The sequence below is a fragment of the Arvicola amphibius genome, chromosome 9, assembly GCF_903992535.2.
Source record: "Arvicola amphibius chromosome 9, mArvAmp1.2, whole genome shotgun sequence".
In the NCBI taxonomy this organism is placed as follows: domain Eukaryota; kingdom Metazoa; phylum Chordata; class Mammalia; order Rodentia; family Cricetidae; genus Arvicola; species Arvicola amphibius.
Window position 1 is genome coordinate 81,802,148 of NC_052055.2, and position 18,630 is coordinate 81,820,777.

The following is an 18,630-nucleotide window of genomic DNA, read 5'->3' on the forward strand; positions in this document are numbered from 1 at the left end:
AGTTAAGAAACTTCAGTATAAAGCCAAAATTGCCTACAGATAATGACTGTTTTTCTAAAGACCATTCAAACAAGGATCTGCTAAACACAAATGGGCAGGAGACATGGCTCAGTGGTTAAGAGTGGATAGTGCTCTTGCAGAGGACCCAAGTTCAGTTCCCAGCTCTCCTGTCAGGTGACCCACAACCAACTGTATCTTGAGCTCCAGGGGATCCGATGCCCTCTTCTGGCCTCTGTAGGCCATGAATATGCATATACACACTTCTAGGATTATTTAGGCTTAGGGTCTTTGTAACCTTGATGTTCACTATATTAGTACTTCTTTCTCGCTACTAAACCTAAACAACCTCAGAAACCACCTTAAATTTTCATTTAAAAAAAAAAATTCTTTAAGGTAACAAAAAGTAAACCAGCCCATATAGTCTTCTTTAATTTTTAACTTAAATTTTAAGATGTGCTTAATCTTTAAAACTTATTGTCAATTACATACTTTGCACATACCACGGAGATAGAGAATCATATAGACAAGATCGCACTGACACTGAAATGAGACTTTTCTAGAGAAGCTCACATCCATGTCTTGGGTATGAACTGCGATTTTCCTAAACAATTCTTTCTTTGTTCCTCTTAAATGCTGACTCTTGAGAGCACATTATCCTTTGTCTTGGTAAGCTAACTGCTTTACCCTGGCTCACTGTGAAATACTTTTCCTTAGAGCATCAAAGATACAGCTTTCTCTGAATGGAGATCACTAAATGGGGAAGGAAATGCCTCAGGCTGTACAACAGTGTTGGGCTATGTTTTCCTATTGCAGCTAATATCACTGTAATGACTTTACTAATAAACAAATCAGAAAAATATCCTGCTTGATTTCTACACTTCCTTATACCTTCCGAAGCTTCATTATGCATGCTTTGCATATCTACTTAGCTGTTTCTTTGTAATAAGCTTTCCTCCATATATGATTTTAAACAGTAAAAATGAGACAGGACATTTTCATTAAAGCACCCCCTCAATGATCAATATAAATTCACAAATACATATTAAACATATTCAGCATTATCACTAAATCCATGAGCATAATCCCCAAATATCTACTTAAATGAAATTATTTAGACTATAATAACCCGAATACAGCTCATTTTTAAAAAATATATACTTAAATAAAATCTGTAATTAAATTCTTACTATAAAATGCATACCCTCTTTGGAATAAATCCACGTTGTAGAACTTGTTTAGCTCCACGGAGAATTCTACCATTGCTTGAACTTCAGTCATGTTTAATTTATACCCAGAGGACAAATCTGGCAACAGCACCTTTGTTAAAAAGGGGAGGGGTCATGAGAAACACAACAGAAATGCCAATTTATAAGCCTAACTAAGCTTAATCCAACTAAATAGTACCAGAGTCCAAAGACTGCCAAAGAGCAGTACTATTTTTACCATGTAAGACTTGTTGATTATGAAGCTTTTTCAACATTTGTTTCCCTGATGGCATGCATGTGATAATCTATGAATGGATTTTTTTGTTAAGAAAATATTGCTTAAAGAACAAAGTACTTTTGAATTTAAAGAAATTTCCCCTTCATTATAAAAGCCTAAAAGCATTCATTTTTCACGTGTTAAAACAAAAGGTACACAAGTGAGTGAAAATGAGAACATTCACATATCCACTGAGATATATACCCGTGAGTGCATTACTCCAACTTTTATAAAACTGGTGTCAGCAGCATGCATATTTTCTAATCTGCTCATTTCACATAATTTTCTGATGAACATTTAAGCCAATAAGTGCATAAGTAACATTACTTTAATGTGACTATGATACCGTGAGCGTGTCAACAGTCTAAACAGCCATCTCGTGCTGGTGCTCCAGTGGCTTCCATTTTCACTATCAGAAAATGACAGACACCCTTACCAAGAGCACAGGCCTTCAAAAGCAGTTTAGAGAAAAGTAGTGCTGGAAGATAACTCTCCACTGATTCCTGGTGTCTCTGCACCTGGTCCCAGCAGAGACACTACAGTCTTTCCTCTAGGCTCTGTATTCTGGGACATTTGCATACAGTTCTAAACATCAGAGACAGGGTCTCACTTTAGAAAACAGCCGATCTGCAGACTATTCTACACAGTAAAGTCTTCCAAAACAGAAAACAGGTAGGCCCACTGTCCACTATCAACGTTTCCAGACCGTCTAGCTCAGGGTTCCTCTTTCATAATTTATCCCTGTGTAGCTGTCACCTGGCACACTAGCTCAAACGCTCTGAGTACAAACCATTTTTCTCTCTGACTGGTGAGTCTAGTGTCTTCTCTCAACCTTATGGCACCATGGCAAGCAACACATTAGCATGCAAGCATAGTAAAATCTCCAACTTTCACAGCTCTTGAAAACGTACTTCCTTGAAATTCTGCAAATATTCTAACTTATAATGAATTACAAACAAAAGAAATGCCATATGCTTACCTCTGCTGATCAAATCTTCATTTTACATTATTAAATAACCAATCTTGTATTTCCAGTTACTGATTCTTGTTGTTAAAAATATATTGTTCCCCCTAGGAGGAAGAAGCAATAAAATCTCAAATAAAATTAGAGACACAAAATCTATTTTAAAGATACCTATGTATCTTTATGTATTACTTAACATTCACAATTTACACACAGGATCTGCATCATCCTCAAGGCTTGGGAATACATTATAACTTCATCACTATTATGTGCTTCTATTAAGGATTCACATACATAGACTGCACAGTGCAATATGGGTACTTTCTTAGTTCAGTGGTTCAGAAACACTTCTCAATGAACATCTGAAACACTGGAAGCTTATCAATAATTTTTAAGATGTAGAATTTCTCATTTATAATAATAAAGTAGTGATTTTTGAAATTTCACGCATATGCATGCATGTATCTCATACTGACACATATGCATAAACCATAGTATTTAAAATAATGACAAAAGGTTGCCAGACTATGCTGTAGTTTTCCTTACATTTCAAATATTTAGATGAAAAAAAGTCTGCCTTTAACATAATTGTGTTCCAAAAACATTAAAATGATCATGTTCATTCTTCACTTTTTCTTTTGTCATGAGGGTGTAGAATGTGCCAAGTACTAAGGCTGCTACTTTGGTAATCTCATCAACAATAATAAAGATTAATATACATCAAATCAATGTATCTTTAGATAAGAGGCTCCCCATGTCACAGAAATAAGTATAGGTCAGTTCTGGATCCCGATGGGCTCAGTAATCACAAGAAAAGGTGTAAGCGCATACAGTATAGTAGAAAGGTAACGATAAGGTTTTGAGATTTCAGGCCCCAGATGTTGCCTCCCTCAGATTTTCATCCGCTTAAAGGTACACAGCATCCATCTCACATAAACCAGTAGTAGCCCATTACATGGGCAAGAGATAAACTTAGATCTCTTCTAAGCTTCTTTCATTTTGGGATCTCTGCTACAATAATTGGGCTTTTCTTATACATAGAATTTAATATGAGAAGCAGGGTACAGCTATAATAGAACCCTAAAATATATGAATCAATAATTACCAGAGGTAGGGTACAGTTGCAACAAAATCCTAAGATACCTGGTTTTAGCTCAGTAATTACAGGCAACAAGGAAACATACTACTAAAATCCTGATGAGCTCCCTTATATACAGCAAAATCAACTTGTAAAAATATCTACAATTACCTCCAAGACCAGGTGTCCATCTATGTCCAGAGCCCCAGAAAAGTAGCTGAACCACACTTGTTGTGTATGGGTGGTTCTTTGCTGTTTACTTTGGTTGATTTGTGAGTCAAGGTGGAAGGAAATAAAGAGGCAGAAACTGGGGCCTTGCAGCCAAATATTCCAATATCCTAAAACAGGATGAGTACCTTTCTCAAAGGAATTCTAAAAACTATTGACATAACAAGTTAAAATTGGGTTAAAGGTGTTGCCGACAAGTGTCTGTTATTACTAATAGTTTAAAGACAATGGACACTAAAATGAGAGACAAAGATAAAGATAAAGATACAAATAAGGCTATTAAAATAAAGTAGGTATACAAAGAGAGAAAGGGCAAGCATATGAACCACATCCACAAAAGAAGTTTAGTGAGTTGCTTTCACAGAAAATAGAAGAGGAAAAATTATGAAAGTCCTTTTATGGTATTGGAGGTCCTTCTGTCTGTGTTGCTTTCACTGGTTAATAAAGAAACTGCTTTGGGCCTGTTGATAGGGCAGAACTTAGGAAGGCGGGGAAAATTAAATGGCATGCTGGGAGAGAGGAGGCAGAGTCAGAGAGAGACATCATGGATCCACCAGAGATAGACGCTGGAAATTTTACCTGGTGAGCCACTGCCACGTTGCAATACACAGATTAATAGAAATGGGTTACATTAAGATGTAAGGATTAGCCAATAAGAAACTAGAGCTAATGGGTCAAGCAGTGTTTTAAGTAATACAGTTTCTGTGTGGTTATTTTGGGGATAAGCCAGCCGGGTAGCCAGGACGAACAAGTGGGCCCTCTCCTTGCAACACTTTTATTTTATTTTTTATTTTTTTACAGAACAGTATTTGTCAAAGAAATAACGTGCAAAAGCCTGTGACTAGACATAGAATTTGCAATAGCAGGAAGCTATGAAAGGAAGGCTATGACAATTGAGCATGAGCTTTAATGTAGCTGTATGGAGGTTAACACAAGGAAGAATCCAGACAGCAGCAATCAGAGGGCTCCTAATGCAGTGAACGCAGGTGTTCTTCTACTGCAGGGCAGAGTATCTTCATCATTCCAGTCCAGCATTGCTCTCAGTTACAAAGTCTTTCCTACTGTTTGTTTTTTCTCAAATGGGAGACTTTTTACTATTCTGTTTTTGATTTTATCATAAAATACTGGCACATGTAGGAGGGATGGGGTGGAACAGCCTGGTGTTTTATTTCTAGGTAACTGGACTTGCAGATCTCTCAGTGACCTAGGATTAATGAAACACACAGTGGGTTCATTTAGTTTTTTAGTTTTGTTTTGATTTAGGAAGGGATGTCACGTGTTTCTGACAGGTTACACATGGAATATCTGGATGGCTAGAGTAGCAGACTGGTGCACTGTGTGCCACTTCTTTCCTCTTTTCCAAGCCAAATGGTTAGCCAGTCCGAGACTGAGAACAATCTCTTTTGATGCCAAATTATTCTGCCCATGGAATGTGGCCAACCTGACCCTACTCATGGAATATAAACTGAAGTTACGCATGTCACCTCTGCCTTACTTGTTTATAAACAAAGGAAAATCTTTGCTTTGAACTTCACTTTCTTCGTTGTGTCTAGGATGGAATCATTTTTTGATCACACAGATTAGGACTGGCAAAGAAGGAAAGGACTACGGACTCCAGTGTCTGAGCTGCTCAGACTTTTCAGTTTTACAGTCTTGAGTCCTCTGACAGTGAATGCACGTATCCATACCTGGTCTATGCATCCTTTCCTAACTTCTCTGACCTCAACTCCTAGCAGGCTGCCCTCTCCAGCCATACCTAACTCCTTTCTATTCCTTAAGCATGCTAGATGGCCCCAAAGTTTTTGTATCCACTTTTCTTGGGAGCTCTCATCCCTCCAAGTATGTACATAAGTCACTCCTTAACCTTCTCTGGGGCTAGACTCAAATACCAGCTTCTCAATAGGCCTGCCCTGGCCACATCATTCTGCCACACCCTACTGGTTTCCTAAGTTCTTATGTCTCTTTAAAATATTAAAGACTTTACTATAGTAAGCTTTTTCATTGGCCATCTGCTTGCAAACTAACAGAGACTTATTATTAATTATGAAAGTTTGGCCTTTAGCTTAGACTTGTTCTACTAGCTATAACTCAACCCATTGATATTGATCATTGTTTTTACTTCATAGTTTTTTTTTAACCTTTCTTTCATTCTGTATGTCCGATCTCCTCCATGTCTCACTGGAGTCTCTCTGGAGTAATTCACACACCTAGATTCCTTCTCCTTTTCCTCTCTCCCTGGAAATTCTGCCTACCTCTCCTGCCTAGCTACTGGCCATTCAGCTGTTTATTAATCTAATCACAACAATAAATCTTCACACAGTATACAAATAGCCTACAACACTTTACCTACTACTTTTAAAACAGGGTGTCGCTACATAGCCCAGGCTGGTCCTGAATTTCCAATCTGTCTACTTCTTCTAAATAACTTAATTGTAAGTAAATGGTACCAAATCCAGTCTTATTACTCTTTTATACCTAAAATATAAACCTCTATAAAAATGAGAAATTCTGGTTACTGTTTATTGAGCCATACCTATGCCCAGACACATGGAAGGTTCTCAAATTTAATTTAGGAAATATTTAAGATACTATTATTAAAGATTCCATGAACAGAAATGATCATTTTTCTCCTATCTAAAATAAGCCAATTTGGAGAAAGGACTTATGATATGGATATATTGAAAACAGGCACCAATAAATAGGCGCCTTTATTGTGTATATTTAGAAGTTCCCTCTACTCCAGTTCCTATATCCTGCTGTGCTTTTTGTTATGTTGCTGCTATCGGCTTTCCTTACATCCTTCCCTTTTTACTTTAAAAAGAAACATATAAATGTACAAATATGCAGATGAGGCTTATAAATCACTGTGACTGACACTGTTACCCTCTAAAGCACAAGCGGTTGTATTTTAATGAATTGCGAAGAGGAATAAAATTTTTAAAAAAGGTAAAGGTGTAACAGGAAAACGAAAAATTTGGAGCTCTCAGGGTCATTAAACATGTTTGTGATTCTCTTGTCACAAACTAGTTTTTTTCCACCTATGAAACGCTAAGCAAATGCTGCGTGGCTCCTTCAGTTCTTTCTGGCTCTCTGCAAGAGGAACCAAACATTTTCTGTGACCCTCAGTCCATCCTTGGTGGAAATTATTGGTGATATAAAATTTTCAAGAGGAAGCGGAAAGCCATTTTTCCCCCTCAAGGTAAAATCTTACTTTTTAAAGTTGTCAACTAATTTAGAAATAAGGACAAAAACTGTGCACTACAAGCCAAATTCAAAAAGTGCAAATTCATTCTATGGATCAACAAATCGATCTCTAATTTATACTGATTTTTATGACACTCACAAAAAAAAAAAAAAAAAAAAAAAAAAAAAAGTCCTGGTCTGTCCTTTCTCAAGAACTAAAGCAGCGCTAGAAAAGCCTTCTTTCTTTTGCTTGAGTTATGCTTAGGGCATTCTCCAATGCAAGGACCTTTCTGCAACCTCCACAAGCCATGAGCATCACAGCCTCTTGAACAGGCCAGGGCTGGCTCAGAGCCCAAAAATTTAACCCTGGCCTCTGAAGCTATTAAAATCAGCTGACTTATATGAGACTAAATGGCTTACTCTTCTAGCCCTGGCAAAACAGAATGTAGAATTCAATAATCTGGAGGCCAATCAAACAATCTGTTCTGTACGATTTCCTAAATCACCAACAGATAATTCAGTTGAACAAGCCACAAACCCTGATCCAGACAAGGAGATGACTCTAGTACTCAGTGAGAAATTTATGCCAAAAAGCCCTTATGGAGAAAAGGATTTTGCCACTCCTGCCTAGCAAATCTGATATGCAGGGAGGAAAAAAATTACCTTGTAATACCTCAGGAAAAGTTAGTTCAAGAAAAAAAAATTCAGTGATGATCTGAAAGTCATTTTTGTTCTTTCTGAAACTCTCTGTCCAACATGGAGAACACATCAAAGAGGTGTCTAGTATGACTGAAGAACTGATTTCTTAATTTAATTTTAATCTAACATGAAGCCAAGTTAGATTTCTCTGCTGTGGTGGTTTGAATACAAATGGCCCCCATGGACTTATATTTGAATGCTTGGCCTATAGAGAGTGCCACTATTAGGAGGTGTGGCCTTGTTGGAGGAGGTACATATTATGGGGGCAAGCTTTGGGGTCCCACACGCTCAAGCTACACCCAGTGTGGGTCACAGTTCACTTCCTGTGGCCTTCAGATTAAGATGTAGAACTCTCAGCTCCTTCTCCAGCCCCATGTCTACCTGCTTGCTGCCATGCTTTTCACTGTGATGATAATGGACTAAACCTCTGAAACTGTAAGTCAGCCCCAATTATATATTTTCCTTTATAATACCTGCCATAGTCATGGTTTCTCTTCACAGCAATAGAAACCTGAAATAAGATACCTACTAAACATAGCTTTATTGTGCTGGTATTACTTTAAGCATTATATGTAGAGAATTAAAAATATTAAGGCCAGACATGACATTACACACTTTTAATCCTAGCACTCAGGAGGCAGGGCAGGAGACCTACGTCAGTTTGGGGCCAGCCTGGTGTACATGGCTAGTTCCAGGCCAGTCAGGTTATTCAGTGAGTGCTAGCTCTAAAAACAAAACAGAAAAGGCAGGGTGGATTAAAATACGCTGATATATATATATATATATAGATAGATAGATAGATGATAGATAGATAGATAGATGATAGATATAGATAGATAGATATAGATATACATATAGTGAATTTTGAAGATTTAGTACAAAAATCATGTAAATATTTCATTTTTTATATTGACAAGTATCTTAGTTAAGGGTTCTATAACCCCCCCCCCCCAAAAGCAAGATTGGGAGGAAAAGATTTTTCTGGTTTATACCTCCACATTACTATTCATTATTGAAAGAAACTAGGACAGAAACTCAGGGCAAGACCTGGAACTGATACAGATCCATGGAGGGTGCTGCTTACGAGTTTGCTCTCCATGGCTTACTCAGCCTGCTTTCTATAGAGCCCTGGACTACCAGCCACATAGAGCCCATGTGGGCCCTTCCCTATCAATCACTAATTAAGAAATATCCTAGAGCCAGATCTTATGGAGGCATTTTCTCAGTTGAGGATGCACCTTTCAGATAACTCTAGCTTGTGTCAAGTTGACAGGACTATCCTCCACAACATGTCTTTCAAAAATATTTAAAAACCTTTTACGTGTATGTATGGGTACTTGTGTACATGGCCCTCAGGGGCCAGATTCCCTAGTAGCTATGAGTTGCCTGACATGGGTCCTGGCAACCAAACTCGAGTCCTGTGTAAGAGTAGCAAGTATTGTTAACCACCAAGCCATGTCTTCAGAACTTCATTTACTGACTGACATATCTCAAAGCAGTATTTTAGATATAATATCCTTCAGTCAGTAGCTAAAAAATATTATATTTTTAGATATAATATTCTGTATATAATATCTGAAGGATACTGTATCTAAAATGCATATTTTAGGTACAATATATAATATATATAAATGTATATATATATATGTATTTTAGATACAATATCCTTCAGATACTTCAGATACTGACATATCTAAAGGCAGTATTTTAGTTAGAATACCCAAAGTTATTATTAAAATTAATTGCACCTGTTTCCTCATTTTTCAGCATTTTTATGCATTTAACATGCAGGGGCACACAATGTCTGCATGCATGAGGAAGTCAAAAGTATATCTTGCAGGAACAGATTCTTTCCTTCCACTGTGTGGGGTCCATATCATCAGACTGGGAGCAAGTACCTTGATCTACTGAGACAGCTCACCAGCCCCTCAAAACTAATTTCATTAGTGTTTAAAATGTGTGGTCACTAGAAAATTGCAAATCTCATGCACTCACAAACTTCTACTGTAAACCAGCCTATTCATACTAAGCTGTCTTGTTAACTGGCTAGTGTGTATACACTAATTGCCCCACAAATAGTTCTAAAATACATAGTACTGCCATGCACAACTTTTAAGAGCCAACTTCCCATCAGAGCAGATGAGACAGCTATTAGTACCAAATAACTGCCAATGGATAGACTTTAAGAAATTGCAAGAAATGCTCCTACATCACCCACACTAATCCTAAAACACTTCCTCAACTTATAAGTCATTAGTGTTTTAGAACACTATGGATGGGGAAGCACCTGCAATTAAGAGGCAAAGCTCAGAAGTTCCTTAAGATGGACTGGACACCACAGAAATTAATTGCTATCACAGAAATCAAGAAGCAGCCTTAACTCTTCAGCTATGGGATCACAGACACCCGTGGGATATTCTGTTTGCTAAGGCAGATGGAAAAGGAGCTGAACAAATTAGAAATGCCATACTTGTCAGTCCAAGGAATATAAGGACCACCCTTCCAGCAATGGTGGAGGCAACAGCTAGTTTCTGAATTTTGCCTGTAATTTAGGGTCTATAAGATAAATGGAATCAGAACCTGTAATAATGACAGTCCAAACAATACCCAAATGATACCAACTACAGAAAAAAAAAATGTTCCCTGAAAGGCTCCTTGTTAGCATTTAATATATCATTTTCTCGTAAGACATGAAATACTTTTTCCTTTAGTACTGTGAACACGTTCATTTTTTCCAAATAAATGCTATCTAACATAGTTTAGTACTGTGAACACGTTCACTTTTTTTTTCTTTTTTTTTTTTGGTTTTTCGAGACAGGGTTTCTCTGTGGCTTTGGAGCCTGTCCTGGAACTAGCTCTTGTAGACCAGGCTGGTCTCGAACTCACAGAGATCCGCCTGCCTCTGCCTCCCGAGTGCTGTGATTAAAGGCGTGCGCCACCACCGCCTGGCAAAGTTTTTTTTTTTTTTTTTTTTTGGTTTTTCGAGACAGAGTTTCTCTGTGGCTTTTTTGGAGCCGGTCCTGGAACTAGCTCTTGTAGTCCAGGCTGGCCTTGAACTCACAGAGATCCGTCTGCCTCTGCCTCCCAAGTGCTGGGATAACACGTTCACTTTTTCCAGATAAATGCTATCTAACATAGCTTAGTACTGTGAATATGTTCACTTTTTCCAGATAATTGCTATCTAACATAGTTTAGTACTGTGAACACGTTCATTTTTCCAGATAAATACTATCTAACATAGTTTAGTACTGTGAACACATTCATTTTTTCCAGATAAATGCTATCTAACATAGTTTAGCTTGCACTTAAGGAGCCATACAACTCACACTATGACAGACATGGAAACTGATTGCAAATGAAGGAACAGCAGATTCCCTGACAACAGGAAGAATATCTAAGATGCAAATTTAATTTTACTTAAATTTAAGTATGCTAATTAGAAATATGATAGAGAAATGTTCTAATGAGGTTAAAATGGGGTTACCTCAATGCATCTAATAGCAATGAATATAAAGTCCGTGTCAGTTTCCTTGGGTTTCTCTCAAGAAATAATTAGGAGGTCTTAAATAAGAGGAACCTAGAAGTCTTAAGAAAGCTGTTTTCTTTTGAGTCACAAAAGTTCTTATAACAATCCTGATTGTAGCCCACCAAGTAGCAGGAAGCTGAGCCTCCTGATGAAAGGAATGCTTAGCTTTCCTGAGTTTCAGACTAAATTTAGAACTCTAAATTTACATAGCTACTTTAATCTTGACCAAGTCATAAACCACAGCATATATACTGAAAACAATCAGCTGATGACATCTGGATTTGCAGTTTTTGAATCAAGTCTGCTATCGTCTGTAAATTCTGGTTCTGTGATTAAGTGTTCACTGACTGGCTGATTCTGAAAATCTGAGCAAATCTTATTCTTAGGTTTATATTCTTTTCTGGGTGGCTGAGGCCATGACACCCTATCCATCTTTGCAAGCTTCTTGCAGAAGCTCACTACGCTCAGTACTGGATCATACCTTGCCCTATATGGCCCAGCCAACCTGGCATGCAGCACCCTCTAAAGATCATCACCACTCAGATAACTTTTAACCTTCTATCTACTCAGAATCACTTGTGCATGTACATATGCTCAGCAGTAAAGCCAGCCACTCATTTAAAAGGGTGACTTGCAGCAAAACTGAACTCATGAGTGTTGTTACAGTAAAGAGGACACATTAAGTAAGGAAAATCATATATCTAGACATTTTTGCTGGTATTCCTCATTTATCAAAAGTGAACTCTGAACTTAGCATTTTACCAGCCATTTGCATACTACGTGAATACAGAAAATTTAAAACTACGGAACTAGATTCTCTTCTTTGGGGAGGGGAGAGGACAGACCTTCCAGAGGAAAGGAAAGAGTAGCTTGACAGACATGCTTCTGAGCAGCTTTATTCTCCACTGATGATATCAAATATAGACCAAAGAGCAAAGTAAAATAAAAGCGAATACAGGCACTTACAACTTGGCACAGCAACTCTTGCACTGGTAGCATTAATTATGCTATTTGATTTATTTCTCCTAGAAGTCTAGAAATTAAGGTTCAGAATGTTTGTTTCAAAGTCACATAGAAAAGAAACTATTTCAAAGTCACTTAGAAAGGAAATAACGAAAAGGACAAAGAATTAAAATGTGTTCAACCCCACTGCCTATATTTGTACTTACAATACTCTAAAGTCCATACCAGCACTGCTACAAAAAATAGTTAATGATCATGAAGCCATAGATGAATGTGTCCACTAGAGGAAAAATTAGAACATAACACTAATGGGAAAAAATTACCTTACTGAATTAACTATATTCAGTCTCCCATGCAATCAACAGTATTTCCAATGAAATTCTAAAGTTCTCATACCCACAGCCACACAAACTAAAGTATACATTGAAGAGATCATCTATTCTGGTTTCTTTAAAGTTTGTTTCTAAACTGCTGACTACTAGAAAAGAAATGCTTTATTACCAATATTAGAACTGACATTAATTAGGTACTCTAAGATAAACAACAAAAAGAACACTGGTGATATTAGAAAACTATGTCAACGGCATAAAAAGGGCAGCAAATTTTAAGAAGGACAATAGGAAGCATTAGCCACCTGACAGTTTGTCTGTTTCCTTCTGTAACGAAACGAGTGAACAAAGAGCTTTTCCTGTGGCAATGGACAAACCCTACCTCCATTATTATTCAGACAAAAGGAGTATTCAATTTATTATAAGCAGTTCATATAGACTTTTAAAGCATGCATTAATGTAAACACAATTCTCCCAGCACCATAGGCTAAAATGTTTTTGAATATGCCACGCTATTATAAACCGTTAAGACTTCAGACGAGTCAAAGAAACAAAAGCCTAGTGAAGCACCATGATCATGTGATGTCTAGTTCAAGGGTATGTTCAACAGTGCTTGAAATATTTCTTTGGTTATTTCAAGAGAAAACAAGACTCAGAGTAAAAAGAATCAAAACTTTCTAAAAAAATATTGTAGGAAACAAAGTTTTCTTGATATCCTACGCTTTCTTGGAGTTGTTATTCTACTAGCAACTTTGATACCAGACCTGAACTCCAATTCAGACTTAAATCTGTTTTCTCAAATGGAGAAATTGTATAATCTCTAGCGGAAAATTAATGTTTAAAAGATAATATACATAAAGCACTAAACATGGTATTTGGCACATGATGATCAATAAATGCTGATCTTGTGACTTTTATCTTAATTTTTAAATATTCTATTCAGGGAAATATCTATTCAAAATAATACAGATCAAGTAAAACTAGTTATATTGGCACATGATGATCAATAAATGCTGATCTTGTGACTTTTATCTTAATTTTTAAATATTCTATTCAGGGAAATATCTATTCAGAATAATACAGATCAAGTAAAACTAGTTATATTGGCACATGATGATCAATAAATGCTGATCTTGTGACTTTTATCTTAATTTTTAAATATTCTATTCAGGGAAATATCTATTCAAAATAATACAGATCAAGTAAAACTAGTTATATTGGCACATGATGATCAATAAATGCTGATCTTGTGACTTTTATCTTAATTTTTAAATATTCTATTCAGGGAAATATCTATTCAAAATAATACAGATCAAGAAAAACTAGTTATAATTATATTTTTCAAGTGTATCACTTGAAAATATCTTCATTTATAGGACCGGGGACTTTAAATGGAGAATGATTAGCTCCAACTAAAATTCAATGAATCTATTTGCAAAGGCTGGGAGAAAACTCTACTAAAGATTAGATTCTCAATTTACTGACTTCACTCTTAACATTTCCCTGGCTCACCTATATGAGGACTATTTCGAAACTCCTCGACAAGCATTACATTATTATGTGGTGGGAAAGTCGTTATGAATTTTACATAAAGGAGCTGGAGAAAACCTGCATTCTAGCCTTGTTTACCTGAATAGGGGCCTACTTTTAAGTCTTAAAACTGAGTAAGGATAAAGCAGTCCGAAAATCTGGAGCTCTCAATTGCAAAAGACAGAAGTGATGGTTGGTGCAGGCTTCCATGGAAGTGATAGCTGGGGGTACACAGGCTTCCGTGGTCCCACACTGAGATGATAATCCCTGATGGTGTTACTTAACGCCTAAGGGGGGGAGCAGCATATCCAAGTCTAACTTACTGGCAACTTGAACACCATGTGACTGTCACCACTGTTCTAAAAACAATTATGAATACTGCACTTGCATTCTATGGGGAAACCTCAAGGGATTCAATAAAGGAATACCAATTCTAGGTCAGACTAAATTAACTGTAGCTAAATGCAGCAACAGTAATGTTCTAGATGCCTATTGAGAACCCACTACGTTTGGTCAGACCCATATTTCTATATTCACAAGATACTTTAGAAATAATTTCTGTATTACGACTGGTCTAACAAAACTCCTTAAAAGGAAATATACACTATAATTTTCTCAGAATGGTTTCTTGGTTGAAAGATAATTCACAAAGTTGGCTTCATAATAACAAGAACTATGTAAAAAGTATTCTAAGTAGGAGATATCCTTTAATAGCACAGTATACCTGGCACCTTTGTATATCTATTAAAGAAGCCAATTTTTATGTTTAGCATATATAACTTGATAGCTAAACATGTAGGTACGTGTTAAAAACTTCAAATCTTTAAAATATGCAACCACTGTGGCGGTGCCTCGCTAAATTCCTGAAAACGTGTGCCTATGACATGTGCATGTTACTTTTCTGAAAGCCTCTGGATCCAGAAGAATGCTCTCGGTATCACGACTCTGCATCTGGTTCCTATTCATTCCTCAGCCTTCTTCCTGACACTCAGGACAAGCTAACCCCACTCACTTTAAATATCCATGCTTTATCTCCACTCGCTCACTGAAATAAACACAAGCATGGATCACACAGTTCTCCAAGTAGTGTTTTCCTCAATATCTCAATTCAAAGCAAAGGAAATCCTTGCCTTTTATATCTCCTTAACAATCTCTCGCAACCCAGAAGTCTCCAGGGACTATAGTTTACAGAAATTAAAGTGAACATAAAAGACAATAGCAAAAAAACTAGAGTTACTAAAGATAGAATTCTTGTAGTTCCTTTGAGCACCAACTCCTAGCAAATAAAGCATTTATCTGCTTTATATACTGAGTGATCCAATGTCTGCTCATTGTGTCTGAACATTAACTAATCTAAGCCGGTCCATAGTTCACTAGTATTCTACTAGATATTACAGAGAAATCTGAAAAAAAATTAAATTGTTTAGCTTGATCTTAAGAGATTTAAGTAGTCAATTTAATTGTTACAAATAGAAAATTAAACAAACATAAATGACTTATTTACACGGTAATTTCTGTTTGTGGTGGCCCCAAGCATGTTTAAATGGCGAGGGCTGACTACAGATAGATTACTGGGTTGCCAGCAGTATTACGACACTCTACAGGTGGAGACACTGAAGTTAGAAGTTAAGTGGTTTCTACAAACTACTATTGAGTTATACTATGGGTTCAAATCTCTTGACATTTTGTCCTGTGCCTGCTATACAACAGGGACCCCTTATTTAATTTCAAAGAAAATAAAAGTAGTTCACTACAATGAGAATGTGTAGATGGTGACTTTCTAATGGATAATTCCCTACAGATAAAAAGATCTGCTTTTCGAGGAAAACAAGCTTCTTTGAGAAACAACAATGATTTTATTTGCATTGGAAAAGCATTTAAAATGTTAAATGTAGGACGAATTCGTCATCATACATGCGGAATGCTAGCTTTTCTAAGAGAAATGTGGCTTAACAACACCAGATCCTTCTGCTTTCTATGAGTAAGCCACCTTGAACAAGGAGCAAAACTGTTTTTTTGCCTTGGTATTTCCCTTCTTAAAACATAAATAGAAAAATTTAATTCCTACCTGGCATAGGTAGCATAAGGAAGAATTTATTGTTTGTGGGCTGCTTTGAGATTCCAGATTGAAATACATAATCCGGTTGGTCTTCAACCCTAGAATAAAGGCAAACTTTACTGAAAATAATTGCCTTGGCAGATGCCTCCAGAATACGACACTACACCATTATCAACAGAAACAGAAGTTTTACTTTAATTAGATCTGGCTCGAAGTGAAGGGAAGAAAGACTCCCAATTTTTTTTTCATTAAATTCTTTTGCCCAATTCAAAAGATTAATACTTCTATTCTCCTTTGTTCCTCCTCAGTGAGCAGTTACCCTATTCCTGTTAGCAGAGACCGCAGATATTTATTAAAGAGAACAGACTCAAAATGATGCAACCAGGCGTGATAGTGAGTGAAAACACCAAGTCAATAAATTTGATATAGTAAATTTTGGTTAAATTTCATTTCAGATTTGTTTTCTGGACAACTAGAGTTACTGGAGCATTAACCGTTGCCAAATCTTAACTCTTTATAAATGGCCAGACTGTTTCTCATAAAATGAACTGGTATACGTGTCTTAAAGATTCAATAACATGTACTGCCATTCTTCAGACGCTATTTTCAGAAGAAAGATGAAATCGACTTCTCAGGAAGTAGCACTAGGGGTACTGGGCATATCCCCAGCTTACGTCGAAAGCAGAAGAGATAAGGGCGTGTTACAACTTTTTAGGGATGTAATAAAAAGTAAGACAAATGGACTGAATAAAAAGGCTCCATCCATACAAACAAGAAAAAGTTTTATGATGAGAAACCAAAAACCACCCAAGATGAGAGAACAGAAATCGGTTCAGCATGGAGGTTTTGGGGGCCACTGGACAGAAAGCAATGAAGCAGGGCATCTAAAGAGGTAAGAGAGTGAGGCCCTCTGAAGGCAAGGTGGAACACAGAGAGAACACTAGCGCAAAAAGATGCTTAGGCACAACAACAAAACAAGCAAAAAGGCCCCCCACAACCCTACCCTCCCACAAGCTAATAACTAATAAAAGCGCTAGGATGAAGTACCAAAGAAGGAAAACAGTGTCAACACTCAGAAAACTGGTCAGCGATGGCCGAGAGGTATCGACTGGGGATGCACAGTCCAGAGGAGCAAATCGCGCAAAGCAGGACCGACACCGAGGGACCACCGGGGCCAAAGGACACGCAGGGGCGGGGGGAAAGTGGACGAGGGTCGCAGGGACAGGCGGCGAAGACGGAGGGACGAAGGCGGGCTGGACAGCGAGCGCGAGGTGCGGGAAGGGCCGGCTGGGAGCACCCAGCTGCGTGCCGCGCCCCTCGCGTCCCCGCCGACCTTCAGCGGGCCCAGGACCGGGCTCCGACCGCCGGCCACAGCCGGCTGAGGCCAAGGCAGGGGAGTCGGACCAGACGACGAGGCCGCTTCCTGTCCGGCCCCGGGGCAGAGGGACCCAAACCGGGTCGCGGGGTCGGAAGTCGCGCGGGGCAGTGAGGGGCTCACCTCTCAAGCCGCGCGGCCTCGGCTCGCGCCTGTGCGGTGGAGGAGTTCTGCGTCCGGCTGGAAGGCGTCCTTCCCCAGGTCAGCACCATCCCGCCCGGGGCCCACTCACATCGCCATCGCAGCCACCGCAACCACCGCAAGCCTGGAAGTCGGTTCGTCACGGGCGCTCGGCTCCCGGCCCAGCGCCGCCGGCGAGCATGCGCAGTCTCCTCGGTCCCGAGGGAGCGCGGCCAGCGAACGATACCTGCGTTCAACAGGTCCCGGCCCGCGGCCCCGCCCCTGGCGCTCTCCCCTCCCCCTCGCGCTACGTCCCGCCCCCTCAGGAACGAGGCCCCGCCCCCTTTGGGCTCCACGTCCCGCCCCCTTGGAGCGGCAGCCGCTGAGGCCGCCGGCGCCAACAGAGATTTCAAGATTTGGGCTCCTTTCCCGGCTCGCGCTCCCGAGTTCCCGCGAGAACGGGAGGCTTGCGTCAATAAAAAGCGCGAGCCCGGTTTAAGTGCGAGTTTGAGGGACAGTGTGGAATTCTGGTAAAGAATTAGAGGAGCCAGAAAAGGCCAGAAAGGTCAATTTAAGACTATGGAGATTGCTCTTGGAATCATTCTTTCTCCTTCCCGTCTTCTCTCCTTGCAGCCCAGGCTGAGCCGGCCCCTGCACCTCTGTTAGGGCAATAGGCAAGGAAGCTGCTGAGGGTCCGTGCTGCCCCTTCGGGGCTCCTATATGGCTGTGGCGATGCGGGGATGCTGATCCATTGGCTTCTTGATTGATGGCATCTAAATAGAATCTTTCAGATCTTAAACTCCATTAACAGAACCTCATGTGAAATAGTCCCTCATTGATTAACTTCATCCTCCCTTTCCCCCTGTCCCAGCAGAACATTGTACAGCGCGTTAAAGCTTCTGTGTGTGACGAAAGCAGGGTTGCAGCAAAAGTCCTCAACAGCTTTTGATAAAAAATGAAGGGGGAGGACGGATAGTGGCAGTGGTTATGTATAATGAGAGTGGCCGTGATGCCACTGATCTAAAAATGGTTAAAAATGGCAAGTTTTCTGTATATTTTTGCTACAATAATAATGAACGAAACCTTTCTGTTCA

General features: G+C 38.9%; 1 protein-coding gene across 3 annotated transcripts in view; it reads right to left on the bottom strand.

Annotated features, from left to right (window-relative positions):
- Fam135a (family with sequence similarity 135 member A) overlaps positions 1 to 17,788 on the bottom strand; it is an 84,501-nt gene extending 66,713 nt beyond the window's left edge. For 2 of the 3 annotated variants that reach the window (XM_038341564.1, XM_038341562.1), the window contains exons 1-4: positions 17,540 to 17,788; positions 16,051 to 16,139; positions 2,462 to 2,553; positions 1,202 to 1,317 (exon numbers count right to left, since the gene is read on the bottom strand). In XM_038341564.1, coding sequence (XP_038197492.1) covers positions 1,202 to 1,278 — 77 coding nt within the window. In that variant the 5' untranslated portion in view covers positions 1,279 to 1,317; positions 2,462 to 2,553; positions 16,051 to 16,139; positions 17,540 to 17,788. The remainder of the gene's footprint in view (positions 1 to 1,201; positions 1,318 to 2,461; positions 2,554 to 16,050; positions 16,140 to 17,539) is intronic. The other variant, XM_038341563.1, reaches the window with a different exon arrangement.
- Positions 17,789 to 18,630: the final 842 nt, after the last annotated feature.